General features: G+C 39.3%; 1 protein-coding gene across 1 annotated transcript; it reads left to right on the top strand.

The window, feature by feature from the left end:
* The first annotated feature begins 891 nt into the window (after positions 1-891).
* LOC114555925 (vesicle-associated membrane protein 8) lies at positions 892-17,909 on the top strand. The gene is made up of 3 exons (XM_028578695.1): positions 892-1,115; positions 8,629-8,793; positions 16,772-17,909. The coding sequence occupies exons 1-3, from the start codon at positions 1,101-1,103 to the stop codon at positions 16,955-16,957; spliced, it is 366 nt and encodes a 121-aa protein (XP_028434496.1). The 5' UTR covers positions 892-1,100; the 3' UTR covers positions 16,958-17,909.
* Positions 17,910-19,572: the final 1,663 nt, after the last annotated feature.

Raw genomic sequence — 19,572 nt, 5'->3', positions numbered from 1 at the left:
TGATGTTTTGAAAAAAGTGTTTTATGCAATTGAAAACTGAGTGAAAGGCGGAGAAATAGCTTATGGTTTTGGAGATTTGCTGTGTAGTTTTGCACTTTTAGTGAGAGGTTTCAAAAATCGTGTGAAACATGAAAAGATTTTGTGTGTAAGCAGTTGGAAAAAACTGTATAATAACAATGGTGATTTTAATTATTGGTAGGTTATTGGTAGGCCTATGCTTGCTCACTGCAATAGTAGTATTAGTCTGGCTTTCTTAGCACACCTTTTGTTTGATCATAAACAAGATATGACATAACACCTAGCTCATGCCTCCAAGCTCTTAGTATAGTCATGAAGAACACAAAATATTATGATTATTAACAATGATTATGACAAAATTAGTTTCTCCTAATGATTCAGTAATCAAGCACATAGACGACATGGTAACACCTTATGACGCCTTCCTGAGGATAAAGTTGGGAGAGCCCCATTGCCACAAGAGAGCCACAAGTTGTTGTATTATCCAACAATAAAGGAAATGAAGGGAAAGGGCCTTCAAAATAAAAGTGCAATTGTCATGGTGCAACGTGGTTAAAATGCCAACAAAATACTTAAGGTCATCACATACTGTATAGGCATATTATAAATTAATACATAAGTTTATTTGCTAAATAAACGGCATTCTTCAGAGCTTCGTTAACCTTACAGATAAATTTAGGCCAACATGTTTATTTTCTCATTGTGGTTTTCAGTATATTTTGATAAACTTATTCATAAAGTACTTGATTTTCACTATTCACCTTAACGGTGATGTTTTTTTTAAATAAACTAACCACTGAATGTAGACTACGTTCCTTAAAAAAAGGTTACGACAGTGGATTATTTTTTTTAAACGTGGTCGGGAAATAGTGATTGTATTATGGGCCGCTTGACACTTGCGAAGGAATGAAGTTTGAACGGGGGACAAAAAAACAACCAGGAAGTTAAACAGAGGAAGAAACGCTGTGGTAGAGCATCAAACGCAAATCTAAGAGGGTTCATAAAGGTTTTCAAATAACAGCGTTACCTTAAAACAAAGTTGATTCATCGGATTGTGGTCAAAGGGACTAGTTTGCAACAAGATGGACATCGATCCGGTAGGTGATAATGGTTGAAGCTTGTGTTTTTTGTTGTTTAGAAAGCCTCTCCGCCGTCACCATGTTTGGCGTTAGGGACGATCATTCAACGGGTGTACTTCTGAAAAGTAGTATAAGTTACATTTGACCTAAAACTGTTGTACCTAGTCGCAAAGGTAATTACTTATATAGCTAGCTAAGTGAGCGCATTCACTTTTCGTTGTCGAGAGAGGAAGTCAGAGTATCCTAAATAAAATGGCCTAATTACACTCTTTGCAGAAAGTCTAAAGTGGAAATACAGTGTTTCATGGAATTAGCTAAGCTAATGTTGGTGTCACTCAATACAGGTCAGGCACTTTACATGACATTTTCATCCGCTATAAGGCCTATATCTTGTCAAGTTTTTATTTCAAGTCACTTAGCTAACTAACCTTCCGCATACATTTCAAACGCACGACAACAAGTGAAGCGGCGGTAGAGCTGGCGCCTGCAGCCAAACTCCACTAAAATATGTCATTCGCTAATGTTACCTTACCTACTGAATACTAATAACGTTAGACGTCAAACCCCGGCACAGCATTGCTTATGCCGTTTCTTTTCTGCCACATCAAGAGCCCAACACTTTTTTGAATAAAATGTCAACTTTTACATTACTTGAGCTCAGTGCTTAGCTACTAACTTAGCTAGAATAGCTACTTATAGCCCCAGTTTGTGCCACTGTTCTATATCTATGGTGCCACTCATGTAGCATAACGTTACATTCGGCTAATATCTTGTATTAACAAAACTGCTAAGAGCACAATTGTAAAAAGTTGAAGTGAAGTCATGCTTCGCTCATATTATTCTGAAATGGAAAAAGGTAACGTCATTTCCCTTAAAAAAGTATAACGTTACCTTACTAACGTTAGCCTATATGTCATGGTAGTATGAAAATGCTAACTTTGTTTTACTTCATCTATCAGTGCTTAATGTCCTTGGAAGTCTCGCAGGAAGTCCCAGGGTGTTCAAGGAGTAGTTAAGCTTAAGGATAATTGAGTGACTTTTATTTTATTCATGACGACTTGCACAATTGTGTCTTTCCTATGTTCTCTCCCTGCTGTGCTGTTAACAGCAATGTGACTTTTAACATGTATCTAGCTAACACAAGTAGGACTGGGCGATATGGAGAATATCAAATATCCCAATATTTTTGACCAAATACCTAAATATTGATATTGTGGCGGTATTGTAGGGTTGACAATTGGTGCTTTCACAAAATATGCACACAATGAGATTTTTGATAAATAATCCTCAGTTATGTTGATATATAATGTGGGTAAAGGCAAATAATGGAACAGCTAGAACAGTTCAGAAAATTACATCACTCTGCTGTAATGTAGCCTTTAAAACCAGGAAAAGACAACACTTGTGTCATATCAGGATATTACGATACATCCAAAACCTAAACCGACCGTTTTACTGCAGCATTTATTAGTGTCGGTTTATTAGTGTAGGTTTTAGTCCGCATTAATTCCGGTACTTTGATAAAAGGGAAATCCTACTGCATGCAGGCTAGTCTATTCACATCCTGTGTGTACTCAGATAAGGGTTGTTTCACATTTGACTAGATTAGGAGCTGTGAGGATTTACTGTGGCCTCGCAACACAAATGAAATCCATCCTTTGCATTTACAATCGCAGTCAAACATTTTAACAGGAAATATTTGATTTCTCGTTCACACTTCCTTGTATCACTACCTTGATGCATTATCCTCCTTATTACTTATGTATCAGGAATGTATTAAAAAGGGGCCTTATCGTCAGGCTTTGGTTAAGAGTTGTCAAGTTTCACTGGAAGACTGAAGTAACTTTCTATGCACAGCGGAGGAACACATTGTTGGGTGAATTCAGTGTTGAGGCTTACAACAGTCCAAATATTTTAATTGGACACTTCATGTAGCCGTCAGTGGATGAATATCTTGTGCTGGGCATGTTTCTGTCTCCCTCTTTCTGTGAATGTTGATACTTGATAGCTGTCAGCCATTCAGTGGGCCTCACTAAACTACTAGCACTGTTAAAGGGAAAAGAGGGAGAGAAAAGGCCTGGTTTATCAGAAATAGAAAGTAGATCAGTCAAAATTAGATCTGCACAATATGAGAAAAAATATGCGATAACATTAATTATTTTGGTAACACTTTACATGAAGGTATCGACATAATCCTGACATGACACTGTCATAACTATGACATGACACGGTCATGAACGTGTCATAAACGTTTATGACCTGTCATTAAGTGTCATTCGGTTTTTGTCATGACAAGTTGACATTGTTTGGGTTGTCTTGATGATGACAACTTGACATTAATCAAAGTTGCATTACCAGAAGTTGTCTTGGTCATCACAAGTTGCCCATTAAATTTGTTTGGGATGTCTTTGTAATGACAACTTGACATTAACCAGGATGACATTACCAGAAGATGTGTCATGACAACTTCACATTAAACAGGATGACATTATGTCAAGTTGTCATGACAAAGACATCCTCTGGTAATGTCATCCTGGTTAATGTCAAGTTGTCATTACAAAGACATCCCAATCAAATGTAATGTCAACTTTCATGACCAAGACAACCCAAACATTGTCAACTTGTCACGACAACAACCGAGTGAAACAAGTCAAACATGAATGTTTGACTTGTTTATGTTTGACATGTTCATGACAGTGTCATGTCATAGTTATGACAGTGTCATGTCACGATTATGTCGATACCTTCAAGTAAAGTGTTACCATTATTTCTATTATCCCAACGATATTACTTGCGATAAATAAACAGATATTAAAGTCTATTCAGTTCTGCATTTCTGCTGCTTTGACTTTTCTGCTATACAACCTATTACTTGTTGAATGTAAAACAAATGAAAGGAAATCATTTCCAACATTTTTATTGAACATTGAATATAAAAGGCACCACTAAAAAAATAATTACATTTTTAAAGGAACACGCCGACTTATTGGGAATTTAGCTTATTCACCGTAACCCCCAGAGTTAGACAAGTCCATACATACCCTTCTTATCTCTGTGCGTGCTGTAATGCTGTCTGACGGCTCCAGCGGCATCAGGCCAGCACAGAACATGCAGGTGAATGGTTCCAGTAATCCTACTGCTCCGAATAAGTGACAAAATAACACCAACATGTTCCCATTTACATGTTGTGATTTATAGAGTCACAGCGTGTACAAAAAACAACGTAACATGAGACACAGCCGTCTTTTAACCGTAAACAAACTGGGAACTATATTATCAGGCGGAAGAATATAGTACTTGGGCGGAGTGATATGCTGTCTGTCTGTCTGAGAATATAGTTCCCAGTTTGTTTACTGTTAGAAGATGGCTGTGTCTCATGTTACGTTGTTTTTTGTACACGCTGTGACTATACAAATCACAACATGTAAATAGGAACATGTTGGCGTTATTTTGTCACTTTTGTCACAATTCGGAGCAGTAGGCTAGTTGGAACCAGTTACCTGCAAGATCTGTGCTGGGCTAAGCTAATGCTGGAAGTGTCAGACAGTGTTACATCACGCACGGAGATGAGAAGGGTATGTATCGACTTGTCTTACTCTGGGGGTTACGGTGAATAAGCTAAATTCCCAATAAGTCGGCGTGTTCCTTTTTTAAAGTGCAGTTTTATACTGATATTTTCTTTCAACTAACACAAAAAATCTCTGAGTGTCCTTTTTGACATGTCGCAGCCTTTCACGATGTGTTTATTGCACCAGTTAATATCGCTGTGACGATAAAACGATATATTGTGCAGCCCTAGTAAAAAATTTACTCTGACGCTACATTTACGCTACTACGCTTTGGTTTAAAAACAAATTTCTTTTGCTACATTTACGCCTGACGTCTGCACTACTCCGATGTTTCTGAGCCCCTAAAACGGAGACATTTGGAAACACGGCTGTTACCGTTTTGGTTTGAAAACTCCAGGGTTGCTTTGTAGTCTAGACGGGCACAAACGGAGACCTTTGGGAACGAGGATGCACATCATCAGTCTTACCGGTTAGGTAGGCTTACATACCTTTCAGTAACCGATCCACTTCGTCGTCTGTCCATACATTCCTGTTCTTCCTTTTCGCCATTGTTGTCCTTTCTTACTTTTCTGTATTTTCAATTTATACATCCAGGGGCGTAGCCGTAATTTCCGAAGTGAGGGGGACAGATTGTTCAAGAGGATGATTTTTATTGAAAGATCCTCTCCCATTTGTCTCTCTTAATCACGGATTCCAAGTAGCATACTCGCCTACTTATGTTGTGTTCAAATCAACTCAGAACTGTTGTATTTGTGGGGAACAGAGGGCACCATCATGTGAATTCCGGGAGACAAAATTACAGATTTTCTATTTTATTTTAATACTCAAAGTTCAAGTGCACAAAGAACAACTCTGTTACAGTAATGAGAGTAAATGTAACTTGTCACTTCCACCCCTTGAAATTAGGTTACGTTACAGTTGTTCCCATTCTAGAATAGAAATAATATAAACATAGAGAAATAGAAGAATTTAGTATGTAACAATATTTATACTACAATATATAATAGTGTAAATAATGATGCTGAAAATGGGATCTATGATTAATTTTTTTTAAATGCAAGAATAGCAAATAAGAATATTAGTTGAAATGTACAGTATTAATGCAGTTTTAATGCCAATAATATTATATGCAGACGCACAGCAAGGCATCTGATGCTGATATATGATTTAAAGGGGACATTAAGAAACAAAAAATGTTAAATGAAACACAAAAGTAACAAGACAAAAGGAAAAGAAAGTCTGTAACAGTGTTGTTTTTGAGAGGTGAATTGATGAGAAGATTGCATAAACCAACCGATCCAAAGAAAAATAAAGGGGAAGGATGAGGGAGAAGAATGAACAGAATAATCATGAAGGAAGGGAAAGGATGGACAAAATACAGGAAAAAAGCAACAGAAGAAAGGAACATTTGATAGAAGGAAAAAAAGGAAAAGAAAGAGAAGGTAGTGGAGAGTAACAGGTAAGCAGATGACACAGCAAAACCTGCTCAGTTTCCTAGAGACAGTTTTTTTTGTTTACAGCCTGGTGCTGGCTCATGGGACATGGAATTAGGGCTGGGCGATAGAGAAAATCAGATCACGATACTTTTTAACAAACGCCTCAATGTCGATATTGCGACGATATTGTAAGGTTGACGATTGGTGCTTTCACAAAATAGCTTCATGTTTATGATTTCATAAGAAATAACCGTCATAATGTGGATATAATGACTAAGTGGTTAAAGGGAAATCATAGAACAGCTAGAACAGTCTGGTAAATTCAGAAAATGTCATCACTTTACTGTAATGCAGCCTTTAAAACCAGGAAAAGACACCACTTACCATGTAACGATATTACCATTCTTCAAATTCTAAGACAATATCTAGTCTCATATCACTATACGGATTATAATATTGAAATATGGACCTTTTTCCACAGCAGACATTTTGACTTGTCATAGTGGGAAAAGCACAGCTGAAATTGATAACCTTAACGATGGCTCAGTTCCATCACGTGTCCCAGTAAGCTATTTCAGTGAGTCAGCATGCACAATACTAGGGCCTCTACTAAGTGGAATGCATCCATCATTAATGGTTTTGAATGCACCTGGGCTTTTCCTACTATGACATATCAACATGTCTGCCGTGAAAAGGGTCTATTGACCAGCCCTACGTGGAAGTCACTGCACATAAAAACACTCCATGTAACATTTCTGCTTTGAAATCACACCCACAACTGTAAGATCCCATCTTATCTTCCTGTTGAGTGCAGACGCGCTGTGATGTAAGAAACATGGTTTGACTGCGAGCAGCCTGTGCTGTCATGTGCAGCCCGAAGGGCACCAGCAGCTGTCACGCTCGTTGTTGTCTGAAAAAACGAGACTGATAGGGAATAGTTTGATTTTTATTCCCTTAGAATCTAATGCTTTATAAACATGCGCTGGTGTCAGACAGATGAATCCAGCCACTGAAATGAAAGAATATTAGTTATGGTAAAAATTAGCCTCATCAGTTCCGCACGATAGAACAAGTCGGCTGTCGGTTGAAAAGAAAATCTGTATCGACTAATCGATTAGTTGATTTAATCGACAGATCTGTAAATCTGAGTTTCTCCGCAAAGAGTCATGCAAAAGCACCACTTTACTTCTTGTTTACCAGAGATGTGCTCGTACATTTCTTGCAAATAAGTCATTCAGCATGAAAAAGCATAAAACATGACTAATCGACTAAAGAAATCTTAGTTGACTAAGACCAAAACGACAGATTAGTCGACTAATCGACTAAGAGGGAACAGCCCTAAATAATAGTAGTAAGTAATGCCTTTTTGTGGTGTCCGTAATAAGGAATGTATGGACTGCATGTCAGATGGTTCTGGCCCCCCCGCAGGGTCCAAAATTAGCCCCATCTACCAGCCAAATGCTGGTAAAAATATGCAAGTGCCTGGTAGATTTGCTTCACTCACCAGTCAAAAAAAACAGTGGTAATCTATTGAGTGGCTGGTAAAATGTGAGCATTCACTTGCCATTTGGCCCATGGACCAAAAAGTTAATTTTTCACCCTGCCTCCCCATCTTCCATTAATTCCTGATAGCGGACACCTCGTCGGGCATTAGCCTCAACATGATTGTGTGACCTAGAGGCAGTTATGTGCAAAGAAAAAGGAATTGATCCAATAAGTGAGACTTGAGGTCTATGAGGATGCTATAGCCTATACCCAGTATCAAAAGCTCTACCTATGCTGCGTTCCATGATGTGCATAAAAGTTAAAGAAGTTTAGGTAAACAATTCAGTACACAGACAATCAAACTGCCAGTTTGGGATTGTGGTTCCCAGGTTCTCAGTGAGAAAATTTGTATATGCTAAAGTAGGCCAAAGTTCAGCCATAGCTACATTGTTAGCTTCTAGCAAAAAGTCAGGCACTGCTAGGCACTGTTAGGTACTGTTAGGCAAGGACACTAGTGGTGCGTTTCAGCATAGCTATCTAGTGTTAAGGGGTTTAAACAACATAAACGTGAACCACTGTCTTACATGAATATTTTTGCAAGTAAACTAAAAAAAAATATAATCTATATTGCATTTTGAAAATCGATATAGTATTGCTAAATAAAATATCGTGATACTCAAGTGTATTGATTTTTTTTTTTTTTACACCCCTAATAAACCGTAGTTATAAACGAGACCGAGGAGGAAAAATGCATTATACATTTGATTTTACAGCACTTTTATACTTGGAAATGTTTCTTAATATTCCATAAATATGTTACCTTAAATACATGCAAATATACTTTTACGTTGCCTTTTAGATAACTGTTTAGCATTTACAATATAAACTTCCATGGGTGCTGCCATTGTTGTGTGGTGTCAAACAAAATTGGCTTTTTCTTTCCACTGAAAAAACTATAAGCCATAGGTAGGACATGGATTGCAGCTCACATGTTGTTCCTGAACTTATTTTCTTAAACTTCCTTTTTCTGTCCCATCCCAGGAGCGAGGAGGAGCGGCGGCAGCGGAGCCACAGGACAAGGTGAAGACCTTGAGGGATCAAGTAGATGGAGTGAAAGACATCATGACGCAGAATGTAGACCGGATCCTGGCTCGAGGAGAGAGACTCGATGACCTTATGGGCAAGTCAGAGGACCTGCAAGCAGGGGTGAGTCATTACCACAGGAGTTTATTTTGATTTGTGTAAAAGTGGGTTGAGATGTGGACTATATTTTCATATGTGCATCCTCGTCGTACGGTGAATTTGTAAAGAAAGAGGTTATTAATAGAGCCCGACCAATTTTTAAGGCCGATACCGATACAAATATTTGATGATTTAAAAATCTGATATTCCTATATATCGGCAGATATATATTTTGTTTTAAAATCCAGAAATGCGTAATTTAAGATTTGAAACTTAAAGTCCTTTGAACAAAAAGACAGTAACAAAAAAAATCAGAGAGTTGCCAACAGGGATGTTGTAGAGTGCCCTCTGGTGGACAAACTATGCAATGCCAACCCTCATAACATGGTTGAAGGGTGTTTCTCCCATTTTTATTTTATTTTTTTAATATTCAATTATCAAAATCATTTGTCATAAATTATAATTTTTATATATATATTTTTTAAATCTGCCATTATAAATGCCGATACCGATAGTTTGGAAAATGCCTAATATCGGCCCGCCGATATATCGGTCGGGCTCTAGTTATTAAGCAGTGAATGTTTACATGCTCACTAATCTTCCACTCTAATTCCATATATGACATATATATTAGACAGCATATTCTGTTTGGATATTCAGAATAAGGCCTTTTTTTCTGATTAAGACATGGGGGGATATGCTGGTTTTATTCAGGTTTTAGAAGCATTCTTTGGACATATACAGCGCATTCGGAATATGCGTATCAATCAGGGGTTTTACAGCAAGTTTGTGGGAGTTTATGGCCTCTGGACTGCTAACAGCTTACGGTGAGCCCTGTGCTATTGCTATGGTTGTTGTACACAAACCAACTAGCCAACGGTTTGCAGGGCTGCGGTAGAGATGCATGGTCAAAATAAAAGTGACCGCTACTTTTAAACATTATGAACGACTTCAATATCAACAGATTTTAGGATATGCACAAACATTGAAATGCTGACCTTTTGTTAGAAGGTGATTTGAAGGAATGAAACAAGTCTGCCACCAGTGGGAAAACTTAAAAAAAAAAAAATAGTGTTTTGCACAACTGTATGTAAAGAGGAATATTAGTGGAATATTCACTTAAATTAGCCATGTAAATCGCTTAGTCAGAATATTGTCTTTTTCGGATAAGGGCAAATAACGGAATATTATGTGCATGTAAACATAGTCAGTGACCTCAGTGATAACTATCGGCTAAACCAGTACAACAAGTTAAGTAAGGTTGAAGACATTACAGAACACAAATGAACCTGACTAAGTGTGGCCTTTCTCTTGCTCTGATGCAGACTTTGAATAAAGCCTTTTTCAGCGAGGCGTCGTTCCAGCTGCACCTTGTTGGCTGATTGAGCTCGTTAACCCGACACCTGTTGACCAAAGTTAAAATGCCTCACTGCACAGGCTGCACACACCTTCTTCATGGTAGACCTTTTGATTTGGCATAGCAGGAAAAGCACAGATGGAACTGATAACATTAACGATGGCTCTGTTCCATTACTGTGTCCCTGGTGCTATGTTTACACGTGGCCGGCTGTTTTCATAAACGGACATTTCAACCTCTCCGTTTTCAAAAGTAACATTGTGCACAGCTGTCAGTTTTCAGAAAAGTGTTCGTTTACAGGTGCCCTTGTATATACGCCGTCAGTGCCGTCAAGAGCATGCCAAACCTTTAGGTGGCAGTGTAACGAGAAGCTCAAGCCCACGTTAGCCAATCAGAATCCCGAAAATAGCAACAACAGCAACGAGTCTCTTCCTCGGCTGCCTAGACCTCGGTTTGTCTCAATTTACATGCAAACGTTCAAACGAAGTTTTCTAAAATCTCCACTCTGGCCGGAGGTTTTAGGAAAGACTCGTTTTCAGAGGCAAATTCTCCGTTTCCGTGTAAACGAAGGGAAATTTCTTCAGGCTCAACCCAGGATTTTCAGTTGTTATCGGGTTCAATCGCCATGGTAACTCATGCTGAACACCTAACCTGGTCGGGAGCAGGTTAAGTTGGAGAACAGAGATCAACCGGTATAAAAGCACCGCCTCCTGATCAATCAATGAGAGAGAGAGAGAGAGAGAGTTCTGATTGACCGACAACCCCGTTAACATCCCCTGATGGGTATTTTTATGAAATATATATTTTAATGGGAGGAGAATTGCATATCGGCTTCTTGAGCTATGTGTCGCCAATGCGCACATCGGTTTGAATTATGTTTTTATATTTTTTATTTGCTCTCACGATCGCTTCCCACTGCCAGGGTTGCAACGGAAATAATAGGCTAAAGCAACGACAGTTTATGGAAAGCACAAGTGTAATCATGGTCAGATCTTGGTCCTGACTGATGAGGAAGTGATATTAATAAGAGTTGTGATTTAAACATCTACAGCGTCGGCTATTTTTTATTTTTTTTTGCCAGCTTTCCTTCCTGTTTTAGGAAGCAGCAACTGTATTGCGTTTTCCCTGTAAAACCGTGTCTGTGTTCTTCATATTTATGTAGAATTATAATTTGCTCTTCTTATATATAACATGCTGCTCTGGTAGATGTTTTTGATTGGTTGTGCTGCGCAAACACCGCCTCTTTTATGTGAACGCGCGCGCCGCTGGATTGGGAAACGCTGAGTTGACTGAACTAGTTGATAACCAGCGTCGTAGTACAGGTTATGCGGGACCGCGGTTGTTAGGTTAGGTGAAGCCGGATTACTGAAAGAAATCCAGGACATGTTGATCTTGCTTCGTAGTACAGGCCTTTGGACCCTATTTTCCTATGTTTTTGTGTGTAAGTGACTGATGTGAACAAGAATCTTTGAAATTGGTCCATGTCACGGACCAAGCAGTTAAACAATGAGAAAAACAGGAGTTTGTTGAAAAAGTGGGTTTTTATTTAAATGCACAAAACATAAACCAAGAACTTAATATCTAGGCCTCTAAAATAGGTCAACTCACTATAACTTAAAATATATATAATATATATATATATATATATATATATATATATATATATATATATATATATATATATATATATATATATATATATATATATACATACATACATACATACATACACACACACACACACACACACACACACACACACACACACTAACTTGCCAAACCAAATAACACACAGGGGATAACCAAAATGGACATAATTGCAACTAACACAAATAAACCCAATTTCTAAATCTAAATCTAAATCCCCCCTCCAGCATGGCATCTGATGGTACAACCCAATTGGCAGGCCATAATATATAACAATCCTTCAGCCTTGGCTACCCCTTTTCTGCACCGGGAAGGACCTCACCACCAGCGTGGTAACAAAGACAGAAAATAATGCTGAATATATCAAAAACCTTACAATGTAGAAAAGATTGCATTCCATTTAAACCATATAAAGCTAAAGGAAATAAACGTGGCTTATGAATTAACCAAACCGTGTAATGTGTTTGTTTTAATGTCGGAATTGTTTGGGGTGTGGCTGACTGCACAATAAATTAAAATGTGTACTAAAAAGCATTGGGTGAGATTGTGTACCATAATACCATTGCTGGCTGTTTAACCTGTGTGGCTTAGGCCATCACAGTCCAGTATTGAGAAATAACGCTGTTACCAGCAGTCGTGAACCCGGGCTGCAATTTAACCCTATAGGGCAAATGTGCATCGTTAATTTTATCTCCTGAAAGTGCTGTTTTTGCTACTGACAGGCTCAGATCATTGAAATCAATCATCACTCATCATTTAAAAGAGTAAAATCCTCTTTGTTTAACCAGAAACCGCTCCGAGATTGCCATCGCTAAACCCACCGGACTCCATTTAAATAAACACTACTTTTAGCGTGTATAGAGCCAACATATTTTCACACGTAAATCCATACATTGTTTATTATTGTTTATTTTAACTGGACCAGAGTGGTGATTGTTGGAAAACTGCAAATACGAACCAAGACGGCTTTTCATAGTTTTATGTTGTGTCTGTTGACTTTGTGAAGTGTATTTTACGATGATAAAATTACTGTTTTTTTACATACATTTTTAGCTATAGCATTTTTACATATTTTTTATGTTTTTAAAAAAGGGATCTTACTTACGTAACTTACTTTAATAGAAAAGGTCGACCTCTGTAGAAATCCTTTCCATAATGTTGTCAGACACTTAAAATAATAACCCGAGCATGTCAGTCAGTGGCAAAACAAGCACTTTTATGGACGTAAATTGAAGGTGCGCGATTGCCCAATAACGTACGTTGTAGCTTGTTCCGCTGCTGCTGACTGCAGCAATACTGGACCAATGTCCAGTTTAAAAAACTGAAGTTACCCTTAAACTGGAATGCAGTCATTATTAATGACATTAGGTACACATGTGACATATCCAAATGTCTGCCATGAAAAAGGCCTATTGCTCATTATAGGCGAAGAAATGGCCACTGTCTGTAAAAGTACACAACCTTTATTTCTTTTTTAGACTAGGTAATGTTTCTCAGAGATGATCACAGTAACTGTCTGAAGCACCGCGACAAAACATACAACCTCCTGCTGTCTCACAAAAACTGACCTTTCTCACAGCAGACATTTTGTCATGGCCGTAAAAGCCCAGCTGTATCTAATAACATTAATAATGGCTCCGCTCCATTTAGCTGTGCCAGTAAGCCATGTCAGGTAACCGGCAGGCACAATAGCAGATCTGAACAAAGGAGCCGTTATCAGTGACCTGTGATTGAGGTGTCTATGTACATACATCTGGGAGGTTCAGTAGTCGAGACTAACCCTCTCCGGACACACACAAAGTAGCCATTGTTAGGCTGTGTGTACATTGAAATGGTAAATAAAGTGTTGGTTACGACATACTCTGATGGCACACATTTTAACTGTAGAAGAAATGCGACAATCCCAATCAAATATTGGTGTAGACTAAGTGTTAGCTGGGTTCCAGATCTCTTAATCGCAGCACACAGTTTGTTCAGCAGTTCAAATTGGTCTGGTGTTGTGCTTATTGACGCCTGTTTCCACCGGTTGATGAAACAGTCCAACATTTGTAGGTGGGATTAAGAATGGGATGTCATCTTCAAACATATCTAGGGTGCAACATACAGTGGCTTGCATAAGTTTACACACCCATGCTAAAATTGACTAAAAATAGGAATAAAAAAACATCTTTTTGAAATTGATTTAATGCCTTAATTAAAAAAAAAAAATCAAACCTTTAAAGGTGCAATATGTAATATTGTATGTAATACTGGCAGCTAGCGGTTAAAATAGTTACTGCACTACCAATTCAAAATACTGGAGAGTCGTTTCCCCCGCCCCCTCCTGCCCAGACTCGAAGTTCACGGGGGTTGCCAGGCTGAGACCGCAGCATTCACAACAATGTTGCTAGACGCTTTTCTCACATAGCCAGACATTACTCCACAGCACAGCGGAGTAGCTAACGGTAGATGCTAGTCTCACATAGCCAGACATTACTCCACAGCACAGCGGAGTAGCTAACGGTAGATGCTGGCTATATTGACAGTCACAAAAGCCCGTGCTCACGCGGAGCTCTGTAACCAACTGAGACACACTTTTTCGTCTTAAAATTACAGTATGAACTGCTTAAAACACAAAAACCTCACTGTCCTCTCCACACGCCAGTCAGGCACACTTCCTCGGCTTAGAATTGCAATACGAAACGCTAAAAATACCACTACCTTGCCGACGGAACACACTTCATTGGCTTAGAATTACGGCAACAATCGCTAAACACACTGCAAACTCACAGTCCTCTCTTTCCGATTTACAGCCCCCCTCTCGTGGCTTAAAATAACTCACCGTTGTCGGCTCCAGCCGCTGAACTACACGTTGTAAACACCCATGAGCTGCTTGCCTGGTCCTCCGGGTAACGTTAGCAGTTAGCAGGGTTAGCATGGCGGCGTTAGCCAGGACCAGTCGGCATCACTTTACTGGCTCTGTCTCAATTGTTTTTGCGAGTAACCAACTCGGGTACTCTAGCTATATAATTCAATGTGAGTACACAAATGTTGAAATGACAAAAAATGCCCGTTCCTAGTAGCTGTGATAAATTAGCCTGAAGCTAATGCTTACCTGTTCAGGAGAAAATAAGCCAACTCTGCGTCCTTTTGGGATCTAAGCTGTCTCCATCTTTCAAATACATCTCCAATATTTACCAGGGGGTTGTTACATCTCTGGTCACGCAACTGTTAGAAACATGCTGTTTTCTTTTTTTATGTCATGTAGAATCTATCTCCGTTGATCCTGTTCGTTTGTGTGCTGCTTTCATGGCTGTACTACCGTTACAGCTGTAGCGCGCTGGGTTTACATTTTTACAGGTATATCTGGCAACCCGGCCTGCCTGTCAAACTGGGCCGTTGATAACAACACACAGATCAAAACATAAATTCCGTCACGGAATGTAAATTTCAAAAAGAAAAAATACTGATGTTAGCATTGTTGTCAGAAAAGATAGTATTTCAGTTTAACATGTTTCCTTAATATCTGATGAGGCGTTGGTGTCATTTTTGGATTTATTACAGTACAAATATTACATATTGGACCTTTTAAGAATACCAATTTTCTTTGTGAATGACTAATGTATCATGAATAAATAAATTGTCTTCCTTTAAAATACAGGGGGCATAAGTAACCCCTATGTTAAATTCCCATAGAGGCAGGCAGATTTTTATTTTTAAAGGCCATTTATTTCATGGATCCAGGATACTATGCATCCTGATAAAGTTCCCTTGGCCTTTGGAATTAAAATAGACCCACATCATCACATACCCTTCACCATACGTAGATATTGGCATTGTTTTATTTCAGTTAGCCTAATTGCTGGTTTGATTTGCATTGAGAGATGATCTCATGGAAAGTACCCCATGCAAATCGTGAGAAGTTTAAACCTGGAAAATCCAGACTTATGCCATATAGTGATATGACAATATATTTTATCAGTGTGAAAAAAAGTGTCAAAGCTTTAGCGCGTAACTTTTTGATATTAATGAACGTCCGTTACATTCAAGCCGTGGCCAAATGAGTTGCTACAAAGCTAATTAAGACTATCAGACTATCCACACAACTCCCTCTGTATTTCTCAGTATGGTTGTTTAGAAAACCGTGTCGTTCAGCGACTTTTGCACGCAAAAGCTCGATTGAAAAGAATTTCCTCTTCTGAAGAGTCCATGTTTTTTTTTAATTTAATCCTCCATGTCCTCCTTGGCTACTAGCAACTGTGTGGAGGAGGGGTGGGGGTGTCATGTGGACGCGCCAACAGTGTTGTTGTCATTACTTACAATTCCTTATGGGGAGACAGAAACCGCACTATAGCTTTAAGTTAACTGCACCTAGCAACCACTACTGTAGTCTGTATCGAAGATGTTCCACTTCCACGATCCTAGCAACCACTACTGTAGTCTGTATTGAAGATGTTCCACTTCCACGATTACTCCGTTGCCGCCAGAAATTCCGCCGGATGTCACTCTTTTCGGCCGGATGTCCCGTTTCCTTCCGCTTTCTTTGTGTTGGGGTTTTAAACTCGGGTGGGTTTATGAGGACTATGGTTAACTGCTCCACAGATCTCTGCAGGGTAAATCCAGACAGCTAGACTAGACAAAAACAACCATTGAACGTACACATGTTCCTTCCCGAGGCTATTTTGCAGTGGCTCCGCTTGGCACTTAGGACCGCCCATGACGATTGTGATTGGTTTAAAGAAATGCCAAAAAAAACGGAACACGTTCTTCTCCCATCCTGGAATGCTGTGTGGACTAGCCAGACCCTCCTCCGCAGCGCTGCGGAGGAAGGTCTGGCAAAGCGAGACAACCACTACTGCAGCTTCCATGTCGACTTCAAAAGTCTTTGGCAGGCAGATACGTCACTCGCTAGTGATGGTTAGAGCAAAAACAATAAACGTGTCGCTTCGTTGTAAAATATTGCGATACTTTTTTTTCTCACACCCCTAATTGTATTTTCTCGTCTCCCTCCCTGCTCAGGCTCAGCACTTCAAGCAGACGTCTCACAAAGTGGCTCGCACCTACTGGTGGAAGAACGTCAAGATGGTGGTGGTCATCGTGGTGGTCGTCCTCATCATCGTGCTCATCATCATCCTGCTGGCCACCGGAGTCATCCCTGTCAGTGCCTCTGCGCCTCCTGTAATTACTCCCACCACCAAGCCATAAGAGAGAGAGAGAGACACACACACACACACACACACACACAATGTATATACAATCATAAACAAACCCATTCTTATTGCACATTATACAAAGTAATATATAGACTAAAGCAAATAACCTTTATTACTTCTAAGTTAGTTTCCACTGCTTAACGTCATGCTTTTATTAGAATTCAACGACTTTGTGCCTTGGTTTAAGGAACGTGAGCCTTTGAGACCCTTAAACACAATTTAAGCTTAGCCATTTTCAAAATTTGTGAGAAATTAAACAAAAGTGTCTGGGAGGTCTAAGTCCGTCCCTGTTCTCAGAGGATGCTTCATATCACCACGTCAGTTCCTCTTTGTGGATTACCACCAAAGGCTTTTCCAACCTGGCAAAGAGGAAGTCCCTTTTAATTTGCGTATATGAAAGTAATGAATGTGGATTTCTCCAGTCTCTTAACTTGACATTATGTTTGTCTTGAATGTTCTCACTTAAGTGCACCTTTTACAGAAGGCAGGTTGGCTAGTTTAAAAGCTGAAAAAAGGCAGTTTCTAAAAGAAATAGTGTTTTTGCCATCATTGGACAAACGCACCACACACAAATCTGTAACAATTTTAGGTCACACTTTATGTAATGAAATTCTGAATTGTGTATTGGATATGTATGTTACTATTTGTGGGCTTATTTTTTTTCAAAGTGCTTCCCAGTTTCTTTGTAGTTCGACAATCTGGAATAAGCAATCATCCATAGAAATTCCTTTTTTTAAATTTGTCAGTTTATTGAATGTATACACTTAGCACTGCTGTAGTTCTTTCAAATGTACTGTAATTAGCTCCTTGTTGGTGTCGATGCTCATGTTTGAGTAGAGAATAGCACACAGTCAAAGATTAGGAAACAACTAGTCTCGCTTTGCCAGACCTTCCCCTACAGCGCTGCGGAGGAGGGTCTGGCTAGTCCACACAGCATTCTGGGATGGGAGCAAAACGTGCTCTGGTTTATTGGCATTTCTTTAAACCAATCACAATCGTCTGGGGCGGTGCTTAGCGCCGAGCGGAGCAACGGTGCCTCTGCAAAATAGCCTCGGGAAGGAACTTGTTTTGGTGGAACGTGTACGTGTACTGAGAAAACTCAGATTGGACAGATAGTCTAGCTAGCTAGCTGTCTGGATTTACCCTGCAGACATCTGAGGAGCAGTTAACCATAGTCCTTATAAATCCACCGGAGTTTGGAATTACAACACAAAGAAAGCGCAAGGTAACGGGACATCCGAAAAGAGTGACATCCGGCGGAATTTCCAGCAGAACGAGCGCAATCTCGGAGGTGGAACGCCGTGGATATAGACTAGGAAACAACTGTAATTCACAAGAATCCCTGAACTGTGTTGAGTTTCAAAAAACGGTGAGCTGGGACACCACTGGCTACATCACAGTGTGTCTTTGATTAAGGCTATACAATTTAACTGATGACGGGACCTGAAGATGAAAGGTTTTTCTACTCCACAGCAATACCTGGTCCTTTAGAAGGGAAGATTATAGCTCTGTACAGTTTGTGCTCTGCAGTATCATTAGTCTTTTTTTCTTTTTTCTTTTTTTTTTTTAACAGATCATGTTCCTTTTTTCCTTGCTTTTATAACTCTAGAGATATTGCAGTTTAAATGTCAGGCTTTGGTACTTTGATTCAATAAACAAACAAGCCAATAGGGTCAGCCTGTTTTATGGTCTGTTCCCACACTAGTAGTTGTGGAAGATCAGGCTCTTCCAGCCAACCAGCTGAGAGCGATCATTTACAGTTACAGCCCCTCCACGGCTCCCCCCGCCCGCCCTTGCTGGCTCCATGGCAACCAATAGTCACAGCTTATGAGTAGGAAAACTTCTTTCAGAATACAAGCTCACCTCCCCACCTCCGTCTGCTGTTACAGGACCAGTTTAGATTCAAATAGGTCCAAAATGATTCCTATTCTGAACTGTAAATAGTCAACATAATCACACCTTTATGTATATTTGCAACAGCCTTTAACCAAATGTTGTTAATGAAAGTATCTTGTTTCTTTAGAGGCTATCTATTTAATGCTTCATGTCATTCCTGTTCTTTCTTTTTTAATCAAAAATGAACCAATAAAAGCTGCAAGTGATTTCCGTATATATAAACCGATAATCCAGACTGATTAATCGTAAAATGGTACAGTTCAATTACTCTGCTGGTAATCATTTTCTGTAAGTGCAGTAGGTGTATTTTGGAACAAATTCTCAATTGTGTGTTTTTGTTACAAGGCTCTGGGGTGCAGTAGTCCTAATCTCTTTGCCTGACTGTTTACTGGCTCATCCTGATGCAATTAAGGCTGTGTGTGAGGACATTGACATCACATTTCTGTTCCTGCGGGCTCCAGCTGCAGCAGGTCCGTCTCTGTCTTGAACTATGTTCATGTTGACTCCACATTCTCGAAACGGATGAAATAACACAATCCTGCTCAGCTGACCTATGATGTATCTGGATGTTTGATTAGTAGAATCCTCAAGGTCTTATTCCGATGACTAATGGTGTTTAATGGTTTAAAATGGTCTGATGTGAAATAAATAATATTTACCTCTGCTCTGTTGTGTGATCATGTCCCCTCCTTTGCTGTTTGTCAAAGAGCC

Source organism: Perca flavescens, chromosome 5, assembly GCF_004354835.1.
Source record: "Perca flavescens isolate YP-PL-M2 chromosome 5, PFLA_1.0, whole genome shotgun sequence".
In the NCBI taxonomy this organism is placed as follows: domain Eukaryota; kingdom Metazoa; phylum Chordata; class Actinopteri; order Perciformes; family Percidae; genus Perca; species Perca flavescens.
This window is presented reverse-complemented; position numbering and strand designations above follow the sequence as displayed.